Source organism: Camelus bactrianus, chromosome 11, assembly GCF_048773025.1.
Source record: "Camelus bactrianus isolate YW-2024 breed Bactrian camel chromosome 11, ASM4877302v1, whole genome shotgun sequence".
In the NCBI taxonomy this organism is placed as follows: domain Eukaryota; kingdom Metazoa; phylum Chordata; class Mammalia; order Artiodactyla; family Camelidae; genus Camelus; species Camelus bactrianus.
In genome coordinates this window covers 47,147,753-47,171,734 of record NC_133549.1, presented here as the reverse complement: position 1 = coordinate 47,171,734, position 23,982 = coordinate 47,147,753, and the positions used below count along the sequence as shown (strand labels likewise).

The 23,982-nt window shown below is 33.3% G+C and overlaps 1 protein-coding gene across 5 annotated transcripts in view; it reads left to right on the top strand.

Annotated features, from left to right (window-relative positions):
• EXOC6 (exocyst complex component 6) overlaps positions 1 to 23,982 on the top strand; it is a 181,812-nt gene that overhangs the window by 34,757 nt on the left and 123,073 nt on the right. For all 5 annotated transcript variants that reach the window (XM_074373946.1, XM_074373947.1, XM_074373949.1 and 2 more), the window contains exons 2-5: positions 13,603 to 13,774; positions 15,045 to 15,092; positions 15,183 to 15,273; positions 17,941 to 17,986. In XM_074373946.1, the coding sequence (XP_074230047.1) occupies positions 13,603 to 13,774; positions 15,045 to 15,092; positions 15,183 to 15,273; positions 17,941 to 17,986 (357 nt within the window). The remainder of the gene's footprint in view (positions 1 to 13,602; positions 13,775 to 15,044; positions 15,093 to 15,182; positions 15,274 to 17,940; positions 17,987 to 23,982) is intronic.

Below are 23,982 nucleotides of genomic sequence, written 5' to 3'. Positions count from 1 at the left end.
TATGTGTGTAGAACACACACATACACATACATAATGTATATTTTGTGTGTCTGAATTCTTATAGTATGGATTTTTTAAAAATGCTACACATGTTATTTAGTTGTATGTAATTGTATGTCTTAGTATATATATTTTAAATAAATGTCTTAAATGCAGGTTTAATGAAATAGTCCCTGAAGCCAATGATTATCATGCATATCTCACTAGTCCTGACTATCTTATATGGCATAATGCCGTGGGTACTGCAGACTCTTGGTAAATACTTTTTAAACTGAATTAATGAAAACCAAAAATCTTAATTATAGAAAACTTGAAGAATATGTAGACTAGAGAGGAGAAAAAAATCACTTTTTTTCCTGCTGCTTAAGGATAATCAATATTCTAGTCATTTTTAATATTAGAAACAACAAATATGATTTATTTGTTGAATATTTATTGAAGTTACAATAGTCAACATATTAAATGTTGAATTTTGTTAAATATTTGTTAAATGAAATTAAATTGCATTATATGTAATTTTCATCCTATTTTCTCTATTTATCTGATTATTTCCTTACTGTTGCACATTTAGGTGGTTCTTATTTTGGTGAAATTCTATGAACTGTGGTATTAATTATAAAATAATTTCTTAGGATCTTTGTTCCTGGAAGTAAAAGTAATCATGTAGGCAATAGTAGATAATGGCTAACATCTGTTGACTTTTTACTATCTGCCACATGTTTTAAATACTTATATGTGGTAGTGCATTTAATCTTGATAAGAAGCAAATGAGGTACCCATTTGCAGATGAAGAAACTGAGGTAGAGATAGATTAGGTCATTTGCCCTAGGTACTCAATAAGTGGTGAGCTAGATTTGAGCACAGGCCATTTGGCTTCTGAGCATATACTCTTAGTCATTATGCTTTGCCTTTTGATTTAGAGTATCAGATAATGAAAGCTGCAATATAAAAACATTATTAAGTTTTAGTAAAAAAAAGGGGAGGTTTACATAAGATCGGGAACAGGAAGGAATGTGACCAGAACTGTACTCAGGAAGGGAGAGTCCTGTATCTTGAACTTGTAGCTCAGAGGAGGCTAAGATATTTAAATTAACTCACAATAAAGTGATATAGGCCCTTCATTCTCTGAGGTTCTAAGATACAGGCCTCCAGTAACTTTAGTAAGGCTAGTCTCTGGTTTATTCTATCCAGGGCTGGGGGCTGCTTGATGCAAGAAAAATCACTCACCCTTGTACCCTCTCCAGGCCCTTTTTCAGTTCTAAATGATGGAAAAATACAAACACCACCATCCTTCCCTACCTTCCCTTTTCATCGTTCCTATCCTCATTCATTCATTCCTGTGGTAAAAAAGAACATAAGTCAGGTTTGCTTTTAGCCTTTCCTGCTAGAAGGGCTAGTTCTTTTCAGTTTGGTAGGCCAGGCCTAATAGAATCCGTGCATAATGGTTTGTTGTTTTGTTTTCTGTTTTTGTCATGCCTGAATGTGAAGGCAGGCAACTATTCTTTGTGTGGTTTGTGAGAGAATGTGTGTATGTATTGTTGATGTTTGAGTATTGCCAGCTTCATTTTAAAGGAGCTTGATTTTGAGAAAATTCATTAATAGAGGCATTGCCACAGTAAGATGGGAGATACTCTGGAAATGAGCAATGAACATGTTATTGACATATTTAAGGTAAAATATTTCAGCTGCTGAATGTTTGCAGACTTTTTTGTAGTGAGCTCCTTTTACCTTTTTTTGTGCCGTATCCTCCAACACTCCTTGCGTCCAAGACTTGGAATACCTGGCTCTGGCCTTTTGTAGGCACATGGTGTTGAGCAAATCCTTTAACTTCTCTGAGCCTCATTTTCTTCATCTGTGAGGCAGAGGTAAAACCAATTGCCCTGTCCATTTCCCTAGGGTTCTTGGGATCAAATGGAGTGAATATATGCAAAATTGCTTTGTGGATTAAATTGCAAAGCACTAGCACAAATGTAAAAGATTATTTTTATTTTTTGTTTTGATAATTACATTCTGCTTTTGACTGGATGTAGAATTGCTCATCTCAACTTCTTGTTTTCTCCCCATTTTTTTCTGCTAAGCTGTGAAATGACAACAGAAGTATACTGTGTGGTCAGGATAAATAGTGGGAATTAGATCAGCCTTGTATCTGGGGAACCATATTTCTGTTTTCTTCCACACTACTTCTGAGTTACACTTATTTGGCCAAGTGTCTTTTGAAAAACATGTTATAAAAATTAAATTAATATGTATTAATCTATATTTATTTTTTAAATGCATAATTTTATAATCCTTTCTTCCAGAGTTAGAATTAAATATATCTACATATGACTTTCATTTTTAATGTTTTTTGCAATTTGGTGAAGTTCTTCTACTTCAGGATATACTTATATGAAGATATCTTTTCCAGGACCTCCAAAAATTGTTTTTTTTAAATGTTAACTTTACTTGACATATTTTTCCCCATAAAAATGCTAATGTTATATAGTTTAAGGGTAGGTTAAAAAACTCATAAATCTGTTAAAATTTTAGATTATTTTTCATTCAGTAATTTTAGCATTATCCTCATATATGACACCTAACATGAAAAAATGGTAAAAATTACCTATTTATAGATTTTTCCAGTGCTGATGAAGAAGATAAGTGAAATGCAGTTTTGTTGATATTTGACTGATACTCAGTTCCTTTATATCATACATTTACAAGCCAGTGATTATTTCCCATCAGTTTTCAATATATGAACTCCCTTATATATTTATTATAAATTCAAACAGTGACTTTAAGATTTCTTTAGAAAATTATTTTTCTGTGTTTTTTAGTGTCTGAATGCCTGCAATATGTCAGGCACCATGTAATATATAAAAGTTTATCTTGTGCTACATTGTTTGTACTTCCCAGTAGGAGCCTGGTGTTGCCAGATAATTTTTATGGTGGTGTTTATGGTTGTTTTGTTATCTTTTAATTAAAAAATTTTAATTTAATTATAGTTGATTTACAACATTGTGTTAGTTACAGTAAAGTGATTTAGTTTTATAAATACATATATGTATATATGTATATTTTTTCAGATTATTTTCCATTATAGGTTATTACAAGATGTTGAATATAGTTTCCTGTGTTAGTAGTGAATCCTTGTTGCTTATCTGTTTTATGTATAGTAGTTTGTATCTGTTAATCCTATATTCCTAATTTATCCTTCTCCACCCTTTCCTCTCTGGTAACCGAAAGTTTGTTTTCTGTGTCTGTGAGTCTGTTTCTGTTTTGTATATAGATTCATTTTTATTCTTTTTAGATTCCACATATAAGTGATGTATTTGTCTTTGATTTATTTATTATGATATTCTCTGGGTCCATCCATGTTGCTGCAAATGGTAATGTTTTATTCTTTTTATGGCTGAGTAATATTCCATTGGATATATATACCACATCTTCTTTATCCATTCATCTGCTTTTGGACACTTGGGTTGTTTCCATGTTTTGGCTGTTGTAAATAGTGCTGCTATGAACATTGGGGTGCACATATCTTTTTGAATTAGCATTTTTGTTTTTTTCTGGATATATGCCCACGAGTGGTACTGCTGGATCATGTGGTAGCTCTATTTTTAGTGTTTTAAGGAACCTCCGGACTGTTTTCCATAGTGGATGCACCAATTTACATTCCCACCAACAGTGTAAGGAGGGTTCCCTTTTCTCCACACCCTCTCCAGCATTTATAGTTCGTGGACTGTTTGATGATACCATAGTGATTGATATGAGGTGATACCTCATTGTGGTTTTGATTTGTATTTCTCTATTAGCATTGTTGAACATTTTTTCATGTGCCTATTGGCCATTTATTTGTATGTCTTCTTTGGAGAAATGTCTGTTTAGGTCTTCTGCCTATTTTTTGATTGGGTTGTTTGTTTTTTTGATACTGAGTTGTATGAGCTATTTGTAGATTTTTGGATAGTAACCCTTTATCAGCCACATCATTTGCAAATATTTTCTCCCAGTCCGTAGGTTGTCTTTTCATTTTGTTGATAGTTTCCTTTGCTGTGCAGAAACTTTTATATTTGGCTAGGTCCCATTTGTTTATTTTTGCTTTCATGTCTTTTGCCTTGAGAGACTGATCTAAGAAAATAATTGCTATGATTTAAGTCCAAGAATGCCTGCGTTCTCTTCTAGGAGTTTTATACTTTCATGTCTTATAGTTAGGTCTTTAAACCATTATGAATTTATTTTTATATATGGTATAAGGAGTCTTCTAATTTCATGGATTACATGCAGCTGTCCAGCTTTCCCAGCACCACTTGCTGAAGAGACTGTCTTTTCTCCACTGTATATTCTTGCCTCCTTTATCATAGATTAGTTGACTAAAGGTGTGTGGGTTATTTCTGGGCTGTCCATTCTGTTCCATTGATCCATATGTTTTTGTTGTTCTGCTAGTTTTAGCCATTATGTTAAAGCAATAGTTAACAGGATAAAGCAGATTCCAAAAAGGAGGAAATCTTATTTTTATTTTGATTTCATAGTACTTAGTTGTTAGGTTGAGTATGAGATTCACACTCTATTTTGATACAATAGTAGAAAAAAATATTCGGATTTCTAGAGGTTACTTTTTGGTGAAGAGTGCCCTCTAGTGAACCTTTTCTGTTTATTCAGATATGCAGTTCTTTGCATCCTCACAGCACTTGTGAATTGAGTGTAGAAATAGAAGACACTCTCAGTTCTCAAGGAATTTAGAAGACAAAACATACACTAACCAATTGGAGAGTAAATCTGATGTGTTATATAAATAAATAAAAGATAGTGTATTATAGATGATATATGTAAAATAGCTGGGAGCATTCCAGGTAATGAGGAAGTTATCATTCAATATAGCTATTCTATGAAAGTATCCCAAAGGAACTTATCTTGAGCTGATTTTGAAGGAAGTTTAAGATTGAGGCATATTGTTGGGGGAGCACCATCCTGAGGGTGGAAAAATAAGTTAAGGACTATGCTAAAAAGGATTAGTGCCAAAAAGAAAAAAGAAATAGAGAAAAAAGAAATTATTCTGGAAAATATTTAAATTTAATTCTATTTTAAATATTTTATGCAAATGTCCAAACAATTTGTTGCTGTACTTGGAAACCTTTTTTAGAGATTCAGGAAGGATACCACTGGACAGTTGTGGCTTGGGGTCTTTCATGCAATTGTGGTCAGATATTGGTTGCTGCTCAGGCTAAAATCAGCTGAGGCTTAACTAGACTAGACAGCGACAGTGACTCACTCATTGCGGGCACTTGATGTGGCTGTCATTTGAGAGTGCTCACATGTGGCCTCTTCAGCATGTCATTTTTAGGACCGTCAGACCTCTTACATGATGGTTGGTTTTCCCCAGAGTATCTAAAGACATCGTTGTGGAAGTTGCATGGCTTTTTCTAGCTTCTGAAGTCACGTATTATTACTTATGTTCTATTGGTTGAAGTAATCAGAAGCTTGCCCAAATTCAAAGGAAAGGAATAGAGACCCCACCTCTCAGTGGAAGGTGTGTCAAAGAATTTTGGACCTGCATTATAGACTTCATTTACTTTTCTGCCTCCTTGAAGAGTTAGGCTCCGTGCAAATACATTTTAATGATTTAGGGACAGCTATCCTCTGTATTAAAGTTGCCTGTGCATATACCTGTTTTCTGTGCTTGATTTTCAGTTTCTGTTATATACATGGTTGGTACTTAATGAATATTGTTGGAAAGAATTCTCCTTTCTTTTTATCCTACTGTTAATGCTTTGGAGCCATTTCAGTTATTATTTGCTCCTGTATTACAGAGTATCAGGGAAAGATATGGGAAAGTTGTTACTCATGTTTAATATATTTGATGAAATGGTTGGAAAAATGTTAGGAGTACTAACATTTAACATGACACCTTATACTGACGATTTTCTTTCTTGCTGTTCTAAATTGCCAGATAACTACAGTAGAAAAATAATTTTCCCCCAAGATTGAGTGGTATTTTGAGCAATCCTTTTGTATATTTAAGATAGAGAGATCATGTCTTTACTATTTGTTGTTTAAAAGAAAACAATTCCAAATTGTGACTTTATGTAAAAAGGGGTTTTTCTCCCAATTGATAAGTCATTTGCTATCTTTGAATATTTTAGTCTATTATTTCTCATATGGATGCTACTGGAATTTGGGGCACCTTGAATGTAAAGGCTGCTGAAGAGAGTTGCAGTATTTCAAGTCCCATTTCTGACTCTAGTTGCAGGGTTTCAAGTGAGTTATAAACTGGTATTGAAGAGACTGCTCCACTGAAAAACTTAGATTAAATTTCCAATTTACATAGCCTAGGATACAAAAACCAGGTGGTCACTTGGGTAGGAACGGATAGAATATCTCAGTGTAGCTTCTCCTGATTTCTAGGAGCCACAGAGGAAGTACAGAAAACTACTGAAGACTTTATCTGGACAAAGTGGAGTCAAACTAGTGTGTAACTGCCCTTTTATCCTTAGGGCTTATATATATTCTGTTCTAAAAAGATCTTAAATTAGCAATTCATGTGCTTCTATTTAAGGACATTTTTTCAAATCTTGGCTTGAAGTTAATTGCCAAATGACCAGTTTGTTGCATGACCAATTTCCTGAATTTGCCAAATCTTATTACTATACCAAAAACCTATTTTTAAAACTATTTTTGAGATTAATAGCAAGTAATTTGTATTGGATAGGATAGTTTTAATAGCTTTTGAAAATTTCTGATCAGCTTTTCTGATTACGTTTAACATTTTCTTCATAGCAGCATTTTTAGGAATCTTTTAATTTGTCAAAAGCTGATAATCATAGGGTGGTTAATTGTCATAAATACATTTAATATTCAGAAAAATATATTTTTAGTTAGTAACCAAACTTTCATTACTGATCACTATGATTTGTACTTAGAACATGAAAATTATTAAATATAAACATGAACTTGCTGAAAAAGTATCATAAATAGTCTTGTTAATATGAAAGGCCAAATCTTGAATACTAATGACTAGAAATGTGCAATTAAGATTGGTATGCTAGAAATTTAACCTTGATATGCTGTTTGAAACATTGGTGAAAGTACAGTAGAAATGCCTATGGACTGGCAGAATATAGAATGCTTAAAATGATGCAAAAGCATTTTTTTATTACTAGGAGTAGAGAATTAAGGCAAATGTGTCATTAGAGGAACTGGCCAAAAAATGTGGTTAATGTTTGAAAAAGTAAGAAATGACATTAAAAAGCATGCAATGGAAGTCAGAAACAGCTGATACAATTATTTTAGTAAAAGAAAAGTTAAAAGATCATTTTTCAGGAAACAGATTTTATTTTCGTAACAGTCACTGTGATGCAATTTTTTTTACAATGAAGATACAATGAAAGAAAAAGATGCTGAAAATAATATAAGGATATTATATGTTTTTTGACAAAAAAACCTAACGTGTTACCAGCAATAAGAGAGTTCTTTTTCACAAAATACCTTGTGAATGTTGTTTTTCATCAGAAAGATGTTTTCCTTAAAAAAACTGGAATATGATTAGTAAATTATTTTTCTTATTAACAGAATGTAGCATCTGTCCAAAAAATCGGAGTAGGGCCTGGTAAGACATTTGATTCAATGATACAAGCATTAATTTTCAAAGAACCAATTTTAACATTTAAATGACATCTTAGTTTTCTTCTATTTATTTTATTACCACTAGGTGGAGCTCTGTGCATACAATTCAAGAAGTCATTTCTGAAAGATCATTTACTTGTTTAAATTCTTTAAGCCTGATATATCAGATGATCAAATACTATGTGATAACTCATACTTCCACACTTTGCTTTCATGTGGAAGATTAGATATAATGAAGATAGAAAATGTGTACCTAAAATTTTTTAGTTATACTCTTAAAACATATGTATTACTTTTATGCATTCCTAGTTGTTGAAATTAAGATATGTAAATAAAATTATAGTGTAGCATAGTCCATCTTTGTTTTCCATTCGCAAAGTTTTAAAGTCATCTTTTCTTTTAAATTGATTTTCCATCTGCATTGTCTGATTAGCATTACATTTTTCCAGAAGTAAGATTTTATTGTGCTAAGCTTTTGGAAGTGATGACTGAACTCTTATATTGAATTCATTATCTGTATATGGAGTGTTAGGTGCAACTTTACTGGATGTGGATACTGGAAAATTTACCGACTTTCTAATGTTCACTCTTTCTGGTTTTGTCATATCTGTGTGTATTTATTTATAGGAACTTGAGTAGGCTTGCAAATAGACATTATAAAATTCTGGGGACATTTTGAAAGAAGAAAAAATTATTTTAATTAAAATTGTATGTTGCTTAAAAATCTAGAATAGTAATATATATGGCACACTAATTAGATGGATAAGACTGTTAACCAACTTAGGATTCAAAGAATGAACAGTGCTGAATGCTATTTCCTTTCTTGCCTTGCAAGTCAAAATTTCAAATGATTATCATTCAAAGACATAGAAAAAAGAAAAATAGATTTTTCAGAGTTCCTTCAGCTGAGGTCAGAGAACAGGGCCCTCCCTCAGTTTTCTCTCCTTCATACTTTGTTCCTCCTTATTTCCTTGGGTTTGTAATTTAATACTGCCTAACAATTAGGTATGCCTCAGTTCTCATCCCCTTTTTCTGTTCATTGGATGATTTCACCTGATGGGTGCAACAGTGCACATCGGGGATTCCCTACTGAGTCATTCTCAATTGTTGATCTTCAAAGTTGATCTGGTTAGTTGCTGTGCTGGTAACTTCTCTGCATTCTCATGCTGCTTATCACCATTTCTGATCGGAGAGTCTGTTTAACATAATGGTTAAAAGCACTGGCTTTGGAGTCAGGTGGACCTGGGGTTAAATCTTGGTCCCACTACTATGTGACTTTGGACATAAAGTCTTAATCTTCCCAAACTACATTTGTAAATTGGAATGCTAACAGAATTTATATCATAAAGCTGTAGTGAATATTGATAAGATAATACATGTAAATCACTTAATAGTAAGTACTTGGTTGTGTGTTAACTTTTTTTTGTTGTTGTTGTTAATCTTCATTTTGCTAAGCCAGAAGCAGCCGAATATTACTCCTCTTTAGTCCACTAAGTCTCTGGGGAGTTGTTGACAGGGAAGGGTGTGTGTTCTCTGCTTCTCTCCATATCCATCTCTCCACCTTCTCTCCAAATTATCTCTATAATTAAGCATAGATCCCTTCAGAGAAAAGGTTGATAATTCCTGCTATGCATATAGTGTCAAAACATTTTTGGGATAAGAATTGCTTTTCCTTTCTTCCTTTTTCCAGTGTTCTTATACATGTCCACACTTTCTCCTTTCCTGCTTCTCTCTATTCACTTAGCTACTTGTTATTGGCAAATTTTTAGACTAGTTATTTTTGATACTACTTTTCATCAGAGTGGGTAGAGGGTTAAATCAACTACATGTAATGATTAATGCCTTTTTGAGCGCTTGTGTCTGGGTTTTAGATTTTCGCTGCATCTATTAAATTGAGAAAGTCAGAACTATGAATTTTCTAGGATTCTTTTCAGGACTCTAGAATATTCTATTTTTTAATGGATTTTGGATTCTGGAACTTGCCTGATCCTTCAGTACTTTCTTTAAATGTGTTTTTTTCCTGTGACTTACAAAGTTTCTTTATTGCAACTTCATTTCTATGTACTTTTCTCAGAATGATCTCATTGATACGGATTGTGGTTGACAAGTGGTTGTATCAACTTGGAGTGCAGCTTGTACTCATGTCTGGAATGGCAAATGGTTATGAAGGGTCAGGAGAGACTAAGACTTATTAATAGGCAGATCAAGACCTACTCTTCTTTCTCATTCACAGTACTAATTCTTTAACATCATTTTTATTTCCTGTATTGGGGCTTAACAGTTCTATTTCAATAGCAGAAGTCATGGAATGTAAATAGTTCACCCATTTCAGGCTTTGATTTTCTATTAATGGAGGGTGGATATTACATACATGTTCTGATATTGTTTTTCATTGTTTTCTTTTGGTATTTTCTGTTTACTATCTGGTATTTTAAGAGCCAGCTAAATATCAAACTTTTATTAAAATATGTAAAAAAAAATCTTAGAAATGTATATATATATTACTTAATGAAATACAATACTTGTTCACGATAGTGAAATAAAAATGTGTTTATAGTACACCAAGGTCAGTCAGATAAACTTCCTCTTGCACATAGATTTTCCTTTGGAATAATATCTGTTTAATTAAGAGTTCTTGTTAGCTCTATGTATTAATTGTAGGAAAAGCACAAGATGGAAATTCTAGTACTGCCTCAGCCTCTCACTAAGTAGACTACATTGAGCAAGTCATTTGCCATTTCTGTGACTATTTCCTCATTTGTGGGAAGGTGGCAGTGATATTCTCTCTGGTGTGGTATAAGAAATAAATGAAACAGTAGCTGTAGAAGGCCCTATGCTATTACCAGGCATTAATGGTAGTCAGCTCCTTCAGCATGGTAATTGAGTCTTAGCCATATTTGATATTTGCAGCCAGTACTTAATTATTCAGAAGATTGTTTACTCATTTAACAAGGATTTGGTTGTCTCTTATGTGCATAGTATGATAGCAGCCAGTATATACTGGGCACTTACTATGTGTCGGTTTTGTGCTAAGAGCTTTTCATGTTTACTAATTTAATCCTCATAACACTCTGATACTTTTTAATTTTTAAATCCCTATTTATTGTTGAGAGAATTTGGATTTAGAGAAGTCAGGTAGCTTACCTGGGGTTGAACAGCTAGTAAGTTTCCTTTCTGATTCTATCTATCTGACCATCCATCTGTCCATCCATCAGTTATCTATGGAGCATCTGCTATATGCTAGTCTCTATTCTTGGGCTGGTTATACAACAGGGAACAAAACAGACAAAAACTTCCTGCTCTCCTGCAACTTACGTTCCAGTGGACAAAGATGGAAAATAAATAAAAGTATGAAATAGTGTATTCTACAGTGGTAAGAGTGATGCAGTAACAAAGTAAACTCCTTTATTTTAGAAAATGAAAAAAGGAGAAAAAATAAAGCAGGAAAGGGAATTGTGTATGTGTGTGTATAATGTGGATATTGTAGCCAGAAAGGGCTTCATCAAGAAGAGGATGAATGACCTGAAGGAGGTGAGGGAGGCAGCCACATGTGAGAAATGTGATCCAGTAAAGGAAATAGCATGTGCAAAGCATAGGACAGGAATGTGCCTGGTGTGTTTCAGGAACCACAAGGAGGCCAGTGTTGCTGGCATGGAATAAGTAAAGTATTAGGGAGTGAGATCACTGAGGTAACATGGGGCATAATTATTTAGGCCTTTATGGGCTGTTGTAAGAGAAATAGGATTTTGAGCAGAAGAGAGACATGGGCTCTGATTTATATTCTAGAGGGATCGTTCTGTCTACTGTGCTGATAACAGACTAAAGGGGAGCAAGGGTGGAAGCAAGAAGACTAGTTACGAAGCATTTGGCAATAATCTAGGCAAGACACATTGATGGCTTAGTCCAGGGTGGTACCAGTGGAGGTAGTGAGATGTGGTCGGATTGTTTTGGTGGGGACGGTGAGAAAAAGTGAATAGCCAGGGATAATTTCAAGGTTGTTTGCCTGAACAACTAGAAGAATGGAGTTTACTAAGATGAGGGAAGACTGTGGGAGGACCAAGTTTTGGGGAAGAAGATAGCAATTCATTTTGGACATATTTGAGATGCTTATCAGATAACCAGTTGGAGAGTTGCATGAGTTTGAAGCTTAAGGGAGAGGTCAGGGCTAGAGATATAAATTTGGGAGGTGTCAGATTGTTTATGGAATTTGAAACTCCAGGTCTGGATGAGATCGAGAGACTGGCATAGGTAAAAAAGAAAAGATGTCTAAGATCAGAGCTTAGTTCTAGTTTAGCTCTTAAAATTTTTAATAATACTCATTTTTGATATTAAAAAATTTATCGACATTATTTTATTATGAAAGAACATAATAATTTAAAATGCCTAAAATTAACTAATATTTTATAGAATTGATTCTTACACATCCATAGATTTCAAATATATTTTTAATAAAATTATTATTAACTTAAAGGCCCAAGTTCTTAATGATTACTATTTTATATTGCTTTCTCTAGTGTTATAATAAGTACTCACTAAAAACCTACCACATGAGGGCTGCCCTCAAGAAGCTTATGGTCTATGTGAGAAACACAATATATGTCATATACTTGAAACATTTAAGTTACAATGTAATGTATTATAATTTAACTGTATGAAACGTGTCAGAGAGTGTAGAAAGGACTGTAAGTTTACTTATTCTACAGATGAAAAGATTACTTGGCAATGGGAATAATTGAAAAAGGACTGCTAGAGGAAATGGGACTTGAACTGAACCTCAAGCAATGGGCAACAGATGGGGAGCACATTTTTGGGAGGTCCCCAAGACTGCCTTCAGATTCAGTAATTCACTAGGAGGACTCACAGAATTTAGCAAAGCTGTTATACTCTCAATTACTGTTTGCTACAGTGTAAGGATACAGATTAAAATTAACAAGAGAAGGCACATAAGGCAGGGTCTAGGAGAGTTCCAGGGGGGAGCTTCCCAGTGGAGTCATCTGGACAGCACTTACTTCCCTGAGCAATGTTGCATGGCAACGCTCATGGAGTATTACTAACCAGGGAAGCTCTCCCAAGCCATGGTGTGCAGGGTTTTCACCAGGGATTGGTCCTATAGACACAGCTGACTGCCTGAATTGCTGACCTTAATCTTTAGCCCCTCCAGACCTCATACCATGTGGTCCGATGTCCCCATCCACTGTAAATCACAATGTAAGTCAGATTGTTAGTTTAGACTATTTGGCATTGCCCAGGGCACCCAGGTAAACAAAATCCTCTATCAGGCGGGATATTCCAAAGGCTAACCTCCCAGGAGTTGGGGGCAAGGACCAAACCTTTCTTTGGGCAAGGTTAATCCTTTACTGCATGGTGGGTGAAGTCCCTCAATGTGGAGACAGCATGAGCTGAGATACAGTAGGGGTGTGAACGCCATGTTTACAGAATATTGTTGTAACTGCAATATGGCCTTGTAATTGAGAGTATGCACTCTGGAGCCAGACTACCAGGATTCATATCCCAGCTGTCACTTGCTAGTTGTAGAATATGATGGTTATATAATCTGTAACTTATCTGTAAATTAGCAAAGGTACTAACAATACCTATATTATAGACTTGTTGTGAGGATTGAAGAGTTAATATGTAGAGCACTCAGAATATGTCCTGACACACAGTAAATGCTGTAGAAATCAGCAGTTTGTTCACCCATTCATTCATTATTCACTTATTGGTTCTATTTTGAGACCTAGCATGTTGAAGGCTCATCTCCTGAGTCTCTGACCTTTATTTCCAAATACCTAGTGATATACCTAGAGGACTTGGAGCTCTTTAAATATTAGCATGTTCAAAAAGAAATTATGTATTTTCCACTCATATTTTTCTACTATTGTCAGTACTGTCAACTCTGTTCAGAGATTTTGAGATACCAGCTCTTGCAAAGATTAGGCTAATAAAGAATACATTTTGGTGAACTGGAAAGTTAATATTAGCTTTCTTTTTGTATATATACAGGTCTGTGTATGATGACCAACCAAATGCACACAAGAAGTTTATGGAAAAGTTAGATGCATGTATCCGTAATCATGACAAAGAAATTGAAAAGATGTGTAATTTTCATCATCAGGGTTTTGTAGATGCTATCACAGAACTCCTTAAAGTAAGGACTGATGCAGAAAAACTGAAGGTAAGAAATATGTTAAAATTCTATTTACTTTTGCTCCCATTAAATTACTCAGGTATCAGTTTATAGTGCATATTTACAAGTCATTATTAAATGCACTACTTTGAAGAAATGAATTAGTGTATATATTTGGGAGTGCTCTGTTAACACAGTTGTCATGCTAATGACAGGAGTAATCTTTTTTTTTGTAAAGCAAGTAATGCATTGACTTAACAGGATTTCTTTCCTGCAGGGAAATGAAGTAAAGAAATTCACACAATGAAAGGCCTCATTTGCAGTTTTAGAGTTCTTAAAGTGACAATTAGTACAATGTTGATGAAAAGCTAGTCTCTGAAAACTTTAAAAAACTTACTCTAAGTGATTGTGTTCTCAAAATTATTTAATAATAGTGAAACCGTTTTTTGTTATTTCTTTTAATAGCAATGTGTAATTTTCTTAAAGAAAGTCGGTCTACATTTTCTGTCACACAGCAAAAACATTATTAATTAAATGAGACCTGGATTTATTCTGTCAGAATACAAAATATTTAGTTATAAGAATTGCCCTATTTATCTTTCTTTACATTTGGCGAGCTTAGCAGACAGAACAACCCTGATTCCCCAAAGGTTATGATTAGAAAACTATTATATAAAGGATATTCAGATAACAAGAGACCAAATACAGCATCAATGAGGTCACTGAGCATCTTTGTTCAGAAATTAATGAGATTTTTAATAAACCAGAATGTGCTTCCTTACTATGATGACCTAATGAGTCACTTAATATGTGGGAAAATTTGAGGTTGAGCTTTGCCTGCACCTGCAGCATTAAAATGTTGCTGTGGATTGAGATTTCCGTGTTTGATGTTAATCAACCACCCAGTGTTTGCATTCAGCAAAGTATGAATGTTTAATTACCATAAAATGCAATCACCATTTCCTACAGACAATGAATGGCACATAGACCTCATTGAAGTTATCAAAAAGGGACCAGTGGTCAATTGGGTCACTGATTTGAATTGTTTGACAGACTTAGAGAAGCAAGTAAAGTTCAAAAATCTAGATTAAATTTGAGAAGTTTGCCACAGAATCTGTTAAAAAGAACTGTCATAAGTAATTGAAGTTAACAAAAGCCCTTTTCAATCAAAAGTTCAAGTTCAAGCTGTAGAGTTAATTTGAATTTGCATTTCTTTGTTCTAAGTTTTTCATGAAGCATGATCTGATTACAAGGGTGAGCAGTTACATCAGGGCAGTTTTATGCATATTTGTCTAACTAAGGTGAAATTATTTTTAAGGTGCAAGTTACTGATACCAATCGAAGATTTCAAGATGCTGGAAAGGAGGTGAGAAAATGATACTTTTTTTGTGTGTATTCAACTTGTGGATGCAATTTAACTGTTCAGTTTAGAATATGGACATTTCTTCTTTTTAAGGTGATAGTCCAAACAGAAGATATTATTCGATGTAGAATTCAGCAGAGGAATATTACAACTGTAGTAGAAAAATTGCAGTTATGCCTCCCAGGTGAGTTAAACTTATGCATAATGTAATGTTCAACTTGGTAAAATTGTAATTTAATTATAGCGTATAGTCATTATATATTATGGGAATTAGATTACTTGGCTGTTGTGTCCCCAAAGTCCATGGTTTTCTTTCTTATCTACTTTATTCCTTGAATTTTCATGATTTTCCTTATTATAAGGCCCCTATTTGATGATCAATCACTTCAGTCTCCTAGAACCTCTACCTTCCCATTTCCTTTCTGCCTAGTTTGTCTTTTGTTCCTCCCCACCCCCCACTTTTTTCCCCTCAGAATACTCTCCCATAGGGAAAGTGCCTTTTAATTATATTTTCTCTCCTTTTCCAGTTTCCCTAATTTTTTTTTTTTTTTTTTTACTTTTAGTTTTCCATTGTTTTCTTTTTATCACCTAAGGTTGGTCTTGCTTTGCTCACAATTTCATTTTGCTAATAAGGTAAGAAAACATCCAAAATACTTGATCTTCTCCCTTTTCCAGTCTTGACTTTCCTTGTATATTTTGGAAAGACTGACTTTTTAGGTTTCCGAGTTTCTGGTCTCTCTGTTAGGGCTCAGATATTATTGGGACATAAAATAAATTTTGAAGAAACTAACCAGTATTTTCTTTACCTGGATATACTCTGTTCAAACATAAGGAAGACATCTTTTTCTTAACATAGTAAGCTAAATCCATCTCAGTGTCCCATCTTTTAACTAATTTTTTTTAGGAAGGAATCTGAACTTTCTTATCCAGGGGAGTAGAATAAGGTCCTTTATTTTCATAATGTAAATTTAGCTTAGACTACAAATTATATTAACTGTTAGCAGATTTTTTTTTAGCTAAAAGATTATTTTCTGACTTGTGAGAATAAAACTTTTTTTTCTTTTGTTTTAGAGTCACTGAAATTCTGCTCTCTTAATTTCTGGTGGGCCAGGGATATTTGTACATTAACTTTGAGTAAATAAAATGTCTGCTTATTATGTTAGGTTTTAGGTTTGAGAAACCTATTTCCTTATAGTAATACTTAGGTTTGAGAAACCTATTTCCTTATAGTGATGCTTAACAGTACCTTTTTGCCACCATCAGATATGTAGAAATAGCCATGAAGACAATTTCTTAAGTTTGAATACTTTGTCCCTGAATGGTAATAAGCCTAAAAAATTGGGTGCTGATGAAATAAGAAAGAGGAAATTCAGCTTATTCAACCCTAGTGGACTATTTAAAATAGAGAAATAAAGGGAAGTAGAGGTTAGATTTTTGTTACTGCTACTGCCTGCTCTCAAGGCTGGACAAGAAATCTGGGTTCATGTAAACACTGGGTTCTTAACAGCCACATCCAGACATTTTCCTTTCCTCCATCTATCCTTCTATCTAATTATCCACTCAGACATATTTTTGTGTGTCAGGTATAATGGTAGATATTGGAAATATAAAGTTGAAAATGACATAGTAGGATGTCTATGAGGGATCCTGCAATCTAATGTGAATAAAGACAAATAAGCCATTCCTGCACAATTGCCTAACTCCTCCTTAGATTAGAAGGAGTACGAGAGAATTTAAGAAGTCACAGGGTAAACAGTGAATTTTCCTGGTGCATTGTTAATTGATTATTTTTGAGGAAAGCATGATTTTTATATTAAAACAATATGGAAATAATATAAGGTAGATGTGAAATTATGTGGATTGTCGAGATAAAACAGGAGACTTCAAAAAAAGTTAATACTTGTAGCAGCAGTTTTAGGCTCTTTCTTAGGTTGTGTGTTCATTCTAATGCTTTGGTTGGAAAATGTGAGAAATATTACATTGCAATAAATGGACTTTGATAAAAATTACATAGGATCTGCAGAGTTAGCTATGGCTCATTATAGCCACCATTGCAGTTTTTATGGTTTTCCAGACAATTAAACAATATCTTTTGTGAACTTGAAGACCCCCGGGGAGTAGCCATAAGACTGTAAAAAATCTGGAAAAAAATGTGTCTATCTCTCTGAGCTAGGAAAATGTGAACTGGCTTGATGAGCTAACAGTGATTTACCTACTTTATACTTTGAAATTCTACTAAGGAAGAATGGTTATCTACATAGTTGCATTAAAACCTTTTTGGTGGCATCTTTTCTTGCTGACACTTGTAGCAATTTTATTGAATAACTGCATTTTTGAGCCTTAGATGGTAATGATAAAACAAAGATACTTTGTTTATTTATGCCTTTATTACACTTTACTCTCTGCTATAAAAGCTTTTGAAAAAGATTTTTTTCTCTGTGGGTTTGGTGTAAAATTTTGTTTAGTGAGCTGTAACACAGTTGTGTTACTTTATTTGGTTGCTCAGCTTTCTCTCAAATAACTAATGTCCAGACTTCCAATTCTACTGCAGGAAGAGGTGTCAGTAAATTTTTGATTAAGGTAATTGTTACTGAGGTTGATGTCTCAGTTATAGGTGTGTCAGCATGTGCAAGTGTTGCCAGTTCAATATGATGTATATATTTAATGTTCAATATATGTAGAAATTAAAATGTTTGCATTTACTTGAAGTATAAAATTTTATTGGAAAGTACAAGCCTAAATCAAAGTATAGAGAAAAATTCTTGATTGCTCTTCCTTGCTTTAATTATTTTCATCTCCTAAATTTTTTTTTAATTTTGAAAGCTAAAATAAGTTATATTTTTTAATACAGTGCTGGAAATGTACAGTAAGCTAAAAGAACAGATGAGTGCAAAAAGGTGAGTTGTTTTCTTTCCTATTTGTTTTTAATAAGAGTTTTCCCCTATTACTGAGAACATAGATAAAATTACTGTAAATTATAGTGAATCATCTGAAGTTCTGCTTTCTGTGTTTATCTAGTCTTTGTTAATACAGTCTGCCCATCAGGATCATTCAATAAAGCAATTCTTAGCCATTGATTTGTGGAGCCTTGACCTTTGTAACTGATATCAACATACTGTCTCTTATCTGTCACAGTTGTACATCCTCATATTTTAAGTAATAGTTAATAGTTCTGTTTGTTTGTTGCAAAAAAAGCAGATATTATCCTCCCTACCTGCCATTCATCGTTCCTCCTTCCTAGGGCAAAAACTTTTGCTTCTTTTAGGAAATTATTTTGGTGTTTACATTTATGTCTTTAAATAACTTTTTCTATTACTTCACTATTTTCAAGTTTGGGCATTATATATTTCTTCAGTAATTTAATCTAATATTTATATCTAAATTTCCCCAGTTATCTCCAGGATGTCTTGTATTTTCTTTTCTTTCCTGAAACGTTGGTTGGTATGTATTTTTTGTCTCTGTAATCTGAAACAGTCTACCCATTTTTCTTTGTTTTTCATAAAAGAGTCCAGGTTAGTTGTATTGTAGACCAGAGCATTTTGGATTTGTTTAATTATTTTCTCATTATTAGATTCAGATTAAATGTTTTTGACAAGAGTACATCATAAGTGGTATTGTGTACCTTTTATTGTATGACATCAGAAGGCATATGCTATCAGATTATCTCTAGGTTATCCTAAATTTGATCATTTGGTTAAGGGGATGGCTATCAGATCTCTAATGAAAAGGTATATTTTTCTTTTTGCAATTAAGAAATCTGTAGGGGGTAATATTTTGAGTCCTGTTTCTTAACAACTTTTCACCCAGTGGTTTTAGGATTCTTTAATCAGTTATTATAATTGGGGTTACAAAATGGTGATTTTTATAATTTTATCATTTCTTTAACATTTATTAGCTAGCTTTTTTATATAAATAAATTTTCCTTTTTTAGCTCATTTTTTTCTGATTATCACTGTGAACTCACGGATTTTTAAAAAATAAATGTATTATAATCCATATTCTCATTATTCTTTTTGATGCACAAATTGTCCCCAGTTTGGCTATAAGAACCCCTTAAGCCAGTTCCTGTGTCCTTGTTTGTCTTTGACTACTTTCTTGCTTATCATACAATAAATAAGATGTTCCAGGCTCATGCTGTACTTTTCTTGCCCTAGATCTAGAAATAGCCATCCTCCAAAATACAACTCCTACACACACACAAACACACACACACACACACACACACACACACACACACACACACACACACCTGACTTTCATGCCCTCCAGTTTCCAGGTTTGCCATTGAGAAGTTTGTGTGTATTTATACTTCCCTTTAATAAATGCATAGGAGTAAAATTGCTGGGTTATAATTTAGATGTAGGCTACACTTTGTGATAAAGCATTAAATAGTTTTCTAAAATAATTGTGCCATTTTACACTCCCATTCTAATGAATGAGAATTTCAGTCACTTCACATCCTTGTCATTATGTTCTGAGCCATTTTGGCAAATGTAAAATATTATCTCCTGGTTACAATTTGCATTTCTCTGATGACTGATATTGAGTCCCGTTTCACTAGCTATTTGATCATTTGTGTTATTTTTTTTTGTAAAATGGTCAGGTGTTTTGTCTATAATTTTAGATTTACAGAAGTATTGAGCAGAAAGTACAGAACATTTCCATATACTGCACTCTCCTTTTGATGCATAATTTCCTTATAATATCTTGCATTCATATAGTATATTTGTTATAATTTTTGAACTAATATTAACACATTATTAAGTCCATAGTTTATAGTATGGTTCACTCCTTGTGTTGTACAATTCTGTGGGTTTTGACAAGTGCATAATGTTATGTAGTCACCATTACAGTATTACACAGAATAGTTTCACTGCCTGAAGAATCCTTTGTGTTCCATCTCTTTTCCTTTCCCTTCCCCTTCAAACTACTGCCAGTCACTGAACTTTTGACGGTTTCTATTGTTTTGTTTTTTAAGAATGTCATGTAGTTGTTAAATTTCCCTGGTTGGGAACACAGTATATAGCATATTTAGACTGGTTTCTTTCATTTAGCAATATGCATTTAAGTTTCCTCCATGTCTTTCCGTGGCTTAATAGCTCATTTCTCTATATTCGTAAATAATGTTGCATTGTATGGATGTACCACAGTTTGTTTATTCACTCACATGTTGAAGGACACCTTGATTGCTTCTAATTTCTGCTCTGAACATTTGTGTACAGCTATTTGTGTGGACATTTCAGGTAAATACCCAGGGGTACGATTATTAGATCACATGGTAAGACTATAACTAGCTTTGTGAGAAACTGCCAAACTGCCTTCCAAAGTGGCTTTACTGTTTTATATTTCCTCCAATAATGAATGAGAGTTCCTATTGCTCCACACCCTCCCCAGAATTTGATATTGTCAGTGTTTTGGATTTTAGCCATTCAAATAAGTGGATGATGGTATCTCATTGTTTTAATTTGCAGTTCCCTAATACCATATGATGTTGAGCATTGTTTCATATGCCTATTTGCCGTCTGTATAATTTTCTTTTGTGAGTTATCTGTTCAGATCTTTTGCCTACTTTTAAATTTGGTTGGTTGTTTTCTTATTGTGGGTTTTAAGTGTTCTTTGTATATTTTGGAAACTAGTGCTTTATTATATATATGTTTTGAAAGTATTTTCTCCCAGTGTGTGGCTTGTCTTTTCATTCTTTTAGCAGTGTTTTTTTAGAGCAGATTTTAATTTTAATGAAGTCCAATTTGCCTTTTTTCTCCCCATGGATTGTGCTTTGGTGCTGTTTCAAAAAACTCATTGCCAAACCCAAGGTCACCTATATTTTCTCTTACGTTATTTCTAGAGTTTTATAGTTTTATGTTTTATATTTGTATCTGTGATCTATTTTGAGTTAATTTTTTTGTGAAATCCATCCATGAACATGGAATATCTCTCCATTTGTGTGGATTTTCTTTGATATCTTTAAACAGAGTTTTGTGGTTTTCCTTATATAGATTTTGCACAGGTATGGTTAGATTTATACTTTTTTGGTGATAATGTAATTGGTGTTATGTTTTTAATTTCAAATTCTGATTGTTCTTGCTGATTTACAGGAAGGCAGTTGACTTTTCTAAGTTAACCTTGTATCCTTCAGTCTTGCTATAAGCAGGAATTTTTCTGTTGATTCTTTGGGATTTTCTGCAGACAGTCATGTCATCTGCAGACAAAGACTTTTTTCTTTCTTGCCAATATGAATACCTCTTATTTCCTTTTCTTGTCTTACTGCATTAGCTAGGAATTCCAGTATGAAATTAAATGGGAGTGTAAGGGGGAACATCCTTGCGTATTTCTAATCTCATGGAGAAAAGCATCTTGTTTCTCACCGTTAAGTATGATGTTAGCTTTGTATGATTTCTATTCTTTTAAACTTGTTAAGATGTGTTTTATGGCTCAGAATTTGGTCTGTATTGGAGAATGTGCTATGTGAATTTGAGAAAAATATGTATTTTGCTAATGTTTGGTGTTGTATTCTCTGTAAGTGACAGTTAAATCCCATTGCTTGATGGTGCGCTTTAGTTCAACTATATCCTTACTGAATTTCTACTTATTGGAATTGTCAATTATTGTTAGAGGAGTGCTGAAGTCTCCAGTATAATAGTGAATTTGTCTCTTTTGCCTTGCAGTTCTGTTTTTGCCTCATGTATTTTGATATTCTGTTGTTAGGCCCATACACCTTAAGAATTGTTATGTCTTTTAGGAAATTTTCCATTTTATCATTATGTAATTCTCCTTTTTATCCCTCATGATTTTCCTTACCCTGAGGTCTGCTTTATCTGAAATTAATGTATTCCAGCTTTCTTTTGATTAGTGTCAGCGTGGCATGTCTTTTTCCATCTCTTTATTTTTAATCTTTCTGTGTCTTTATATTTAAAGTGGTTGCTTTTTGGCGAAATAGTTGGGTCTCACGTATTTTTTTAATCTACCTGGAATCACAGAGCTTCTAGAAGAAAAGGTCACATAATAGCTTCACAACCCTGGGGTAAGCAAGGATTTTTTTTTTTTTTTGAAGAATCACAAAAAGGTATTATAAAAATTGATAAATTGAACTTCAAATAAAAAATTTCCATTTATAAAATGACTCTTCTAAGAGAGTTGATAGGCAAGCCACAGACTAGGAGTAAACACTTGCAGTGTGTTTGCTGACAGGATTCATAATCACAATATATAGAGCTTCTATAAATTAATAATAAAAAGGAAAAAAAATAAGGAACTTCTGGTTTCTGGCCTAAGATGTAAAGACCTTTGAAGGCATCACTCCTGTCCTTACAACAGGAAAAGAACTAAACAAACTGAAAATCAAGAATTTTTTTTTTTAGATCCATCAAAGAGAACTGAGGTCACAGGGCAAACTGTTGCCCCCCCAAACTGGAGCAACAGGCAGATACAGACTGTCACAGTTTACTGAGATGAGAAGCCACTGCTTGAGCCTGGTAGGAACACTGAAAAGTAATTAAGTGTATACTAGCTTGAGAGATAAAATCTCCTGGGGGCCCAGCCCTAGGAAATCCCCTACACTTTCTTGAGTTTTACCTTTAGGAGCCCTACCAGATTCTCACGGTGAAGATCACAGGAAAATACCAGCAGATGGGGAAAAAAATATATATTGATATAAGCCCAGAGTGCTCTGTTCTCGTTAACAAAGGCAGGCTGGCAAGATTTTGATATGACTTTTAAGACTTTTTATTCTTGAGTCAGTTTTTATATTTTATGTTTTGTGGAGGACTTTGACCACTTTATAGTTGTTGAATTTATTGGCATAAAGTTATTTATAATATTGTTCTATTATCTTTTTAGTGTCTGTAGGATTTGTAGTAAAATTTTTATTTTTATTCCCGTTATTAGTAATTTGTGTCTTCTATATCTGTCTTTTTTTTTCTTGATTTGTCTGAAAGAGAGGCTTATCAATTTTATGCCTATTTTCAAAGATCTAATATTTGAGTTTATTTTTTTCTATTTGATTCCTACTCTTATTTTTATTATTTCTGTTCTTTTACTTGAGGTTTAATTTTTTTCTTCTTTTTCTGTCTTGATAAAGTGGAAATTTAGAACAGTGGTTTTATGCCTTTCTTTCTCTATTATAAACATACGAAGTTATACATTTCCCTCTGAGCACTGCCTTAGTTGTATCCCACATTTTTGAAATGTTATGTTTTCATTATCTTTTAGTTTAAAATGTTTTCTAATTTTTATTTATTTATTTATTTATTTATTTATTTATTTATTTATTTATTTATTCATTCATTCATTCATTCATTCATTCATTCATTCATTTATTTTTACTTTTGGGTTATTTACCAGTGTATTGTTTAATTTTCAAATATTTGGGGGATTTTTAAAGATATAATCTTTATTATTTATTTCTAGTTTAATACTTTAGGGTTAATAAACATACTCTGTGATTTCAAGTTTCTTTGACATCAATCATGTTATTTATCTTGGGGAATATTTCCTGTATACTTGAAGAGACTATATATTTTGCAGCTGTAACTTTAGTGTTCTAGAAATATTAATTAGGTCATCATGGTTGTTAGAGTAATTCAGATTTTCTATATCCTTAGTGTTTTTTGTGTGTTAGTGTTTCATTGATTGTGGGTTTTTCTGTTTTTTTGATTTTGTTTTTGATTCTTTAAATTTTGTTTCATATATTTCAAAGCTCTGATATTAGGTACACACACAGTTACAGTTATTTTATATTCTTATTAGTTAACCTTTCATCATTATGAAATGTCCTTCTTTATCTTTGGTAACATTCTGTATCTTGAATTCAACTTTGCCTGATATTACTGTAGTCATTATAGTTATTCCAGCATACTTAAACTTAGTGTTTGCATGGTAAGTCTTTGACACCTTT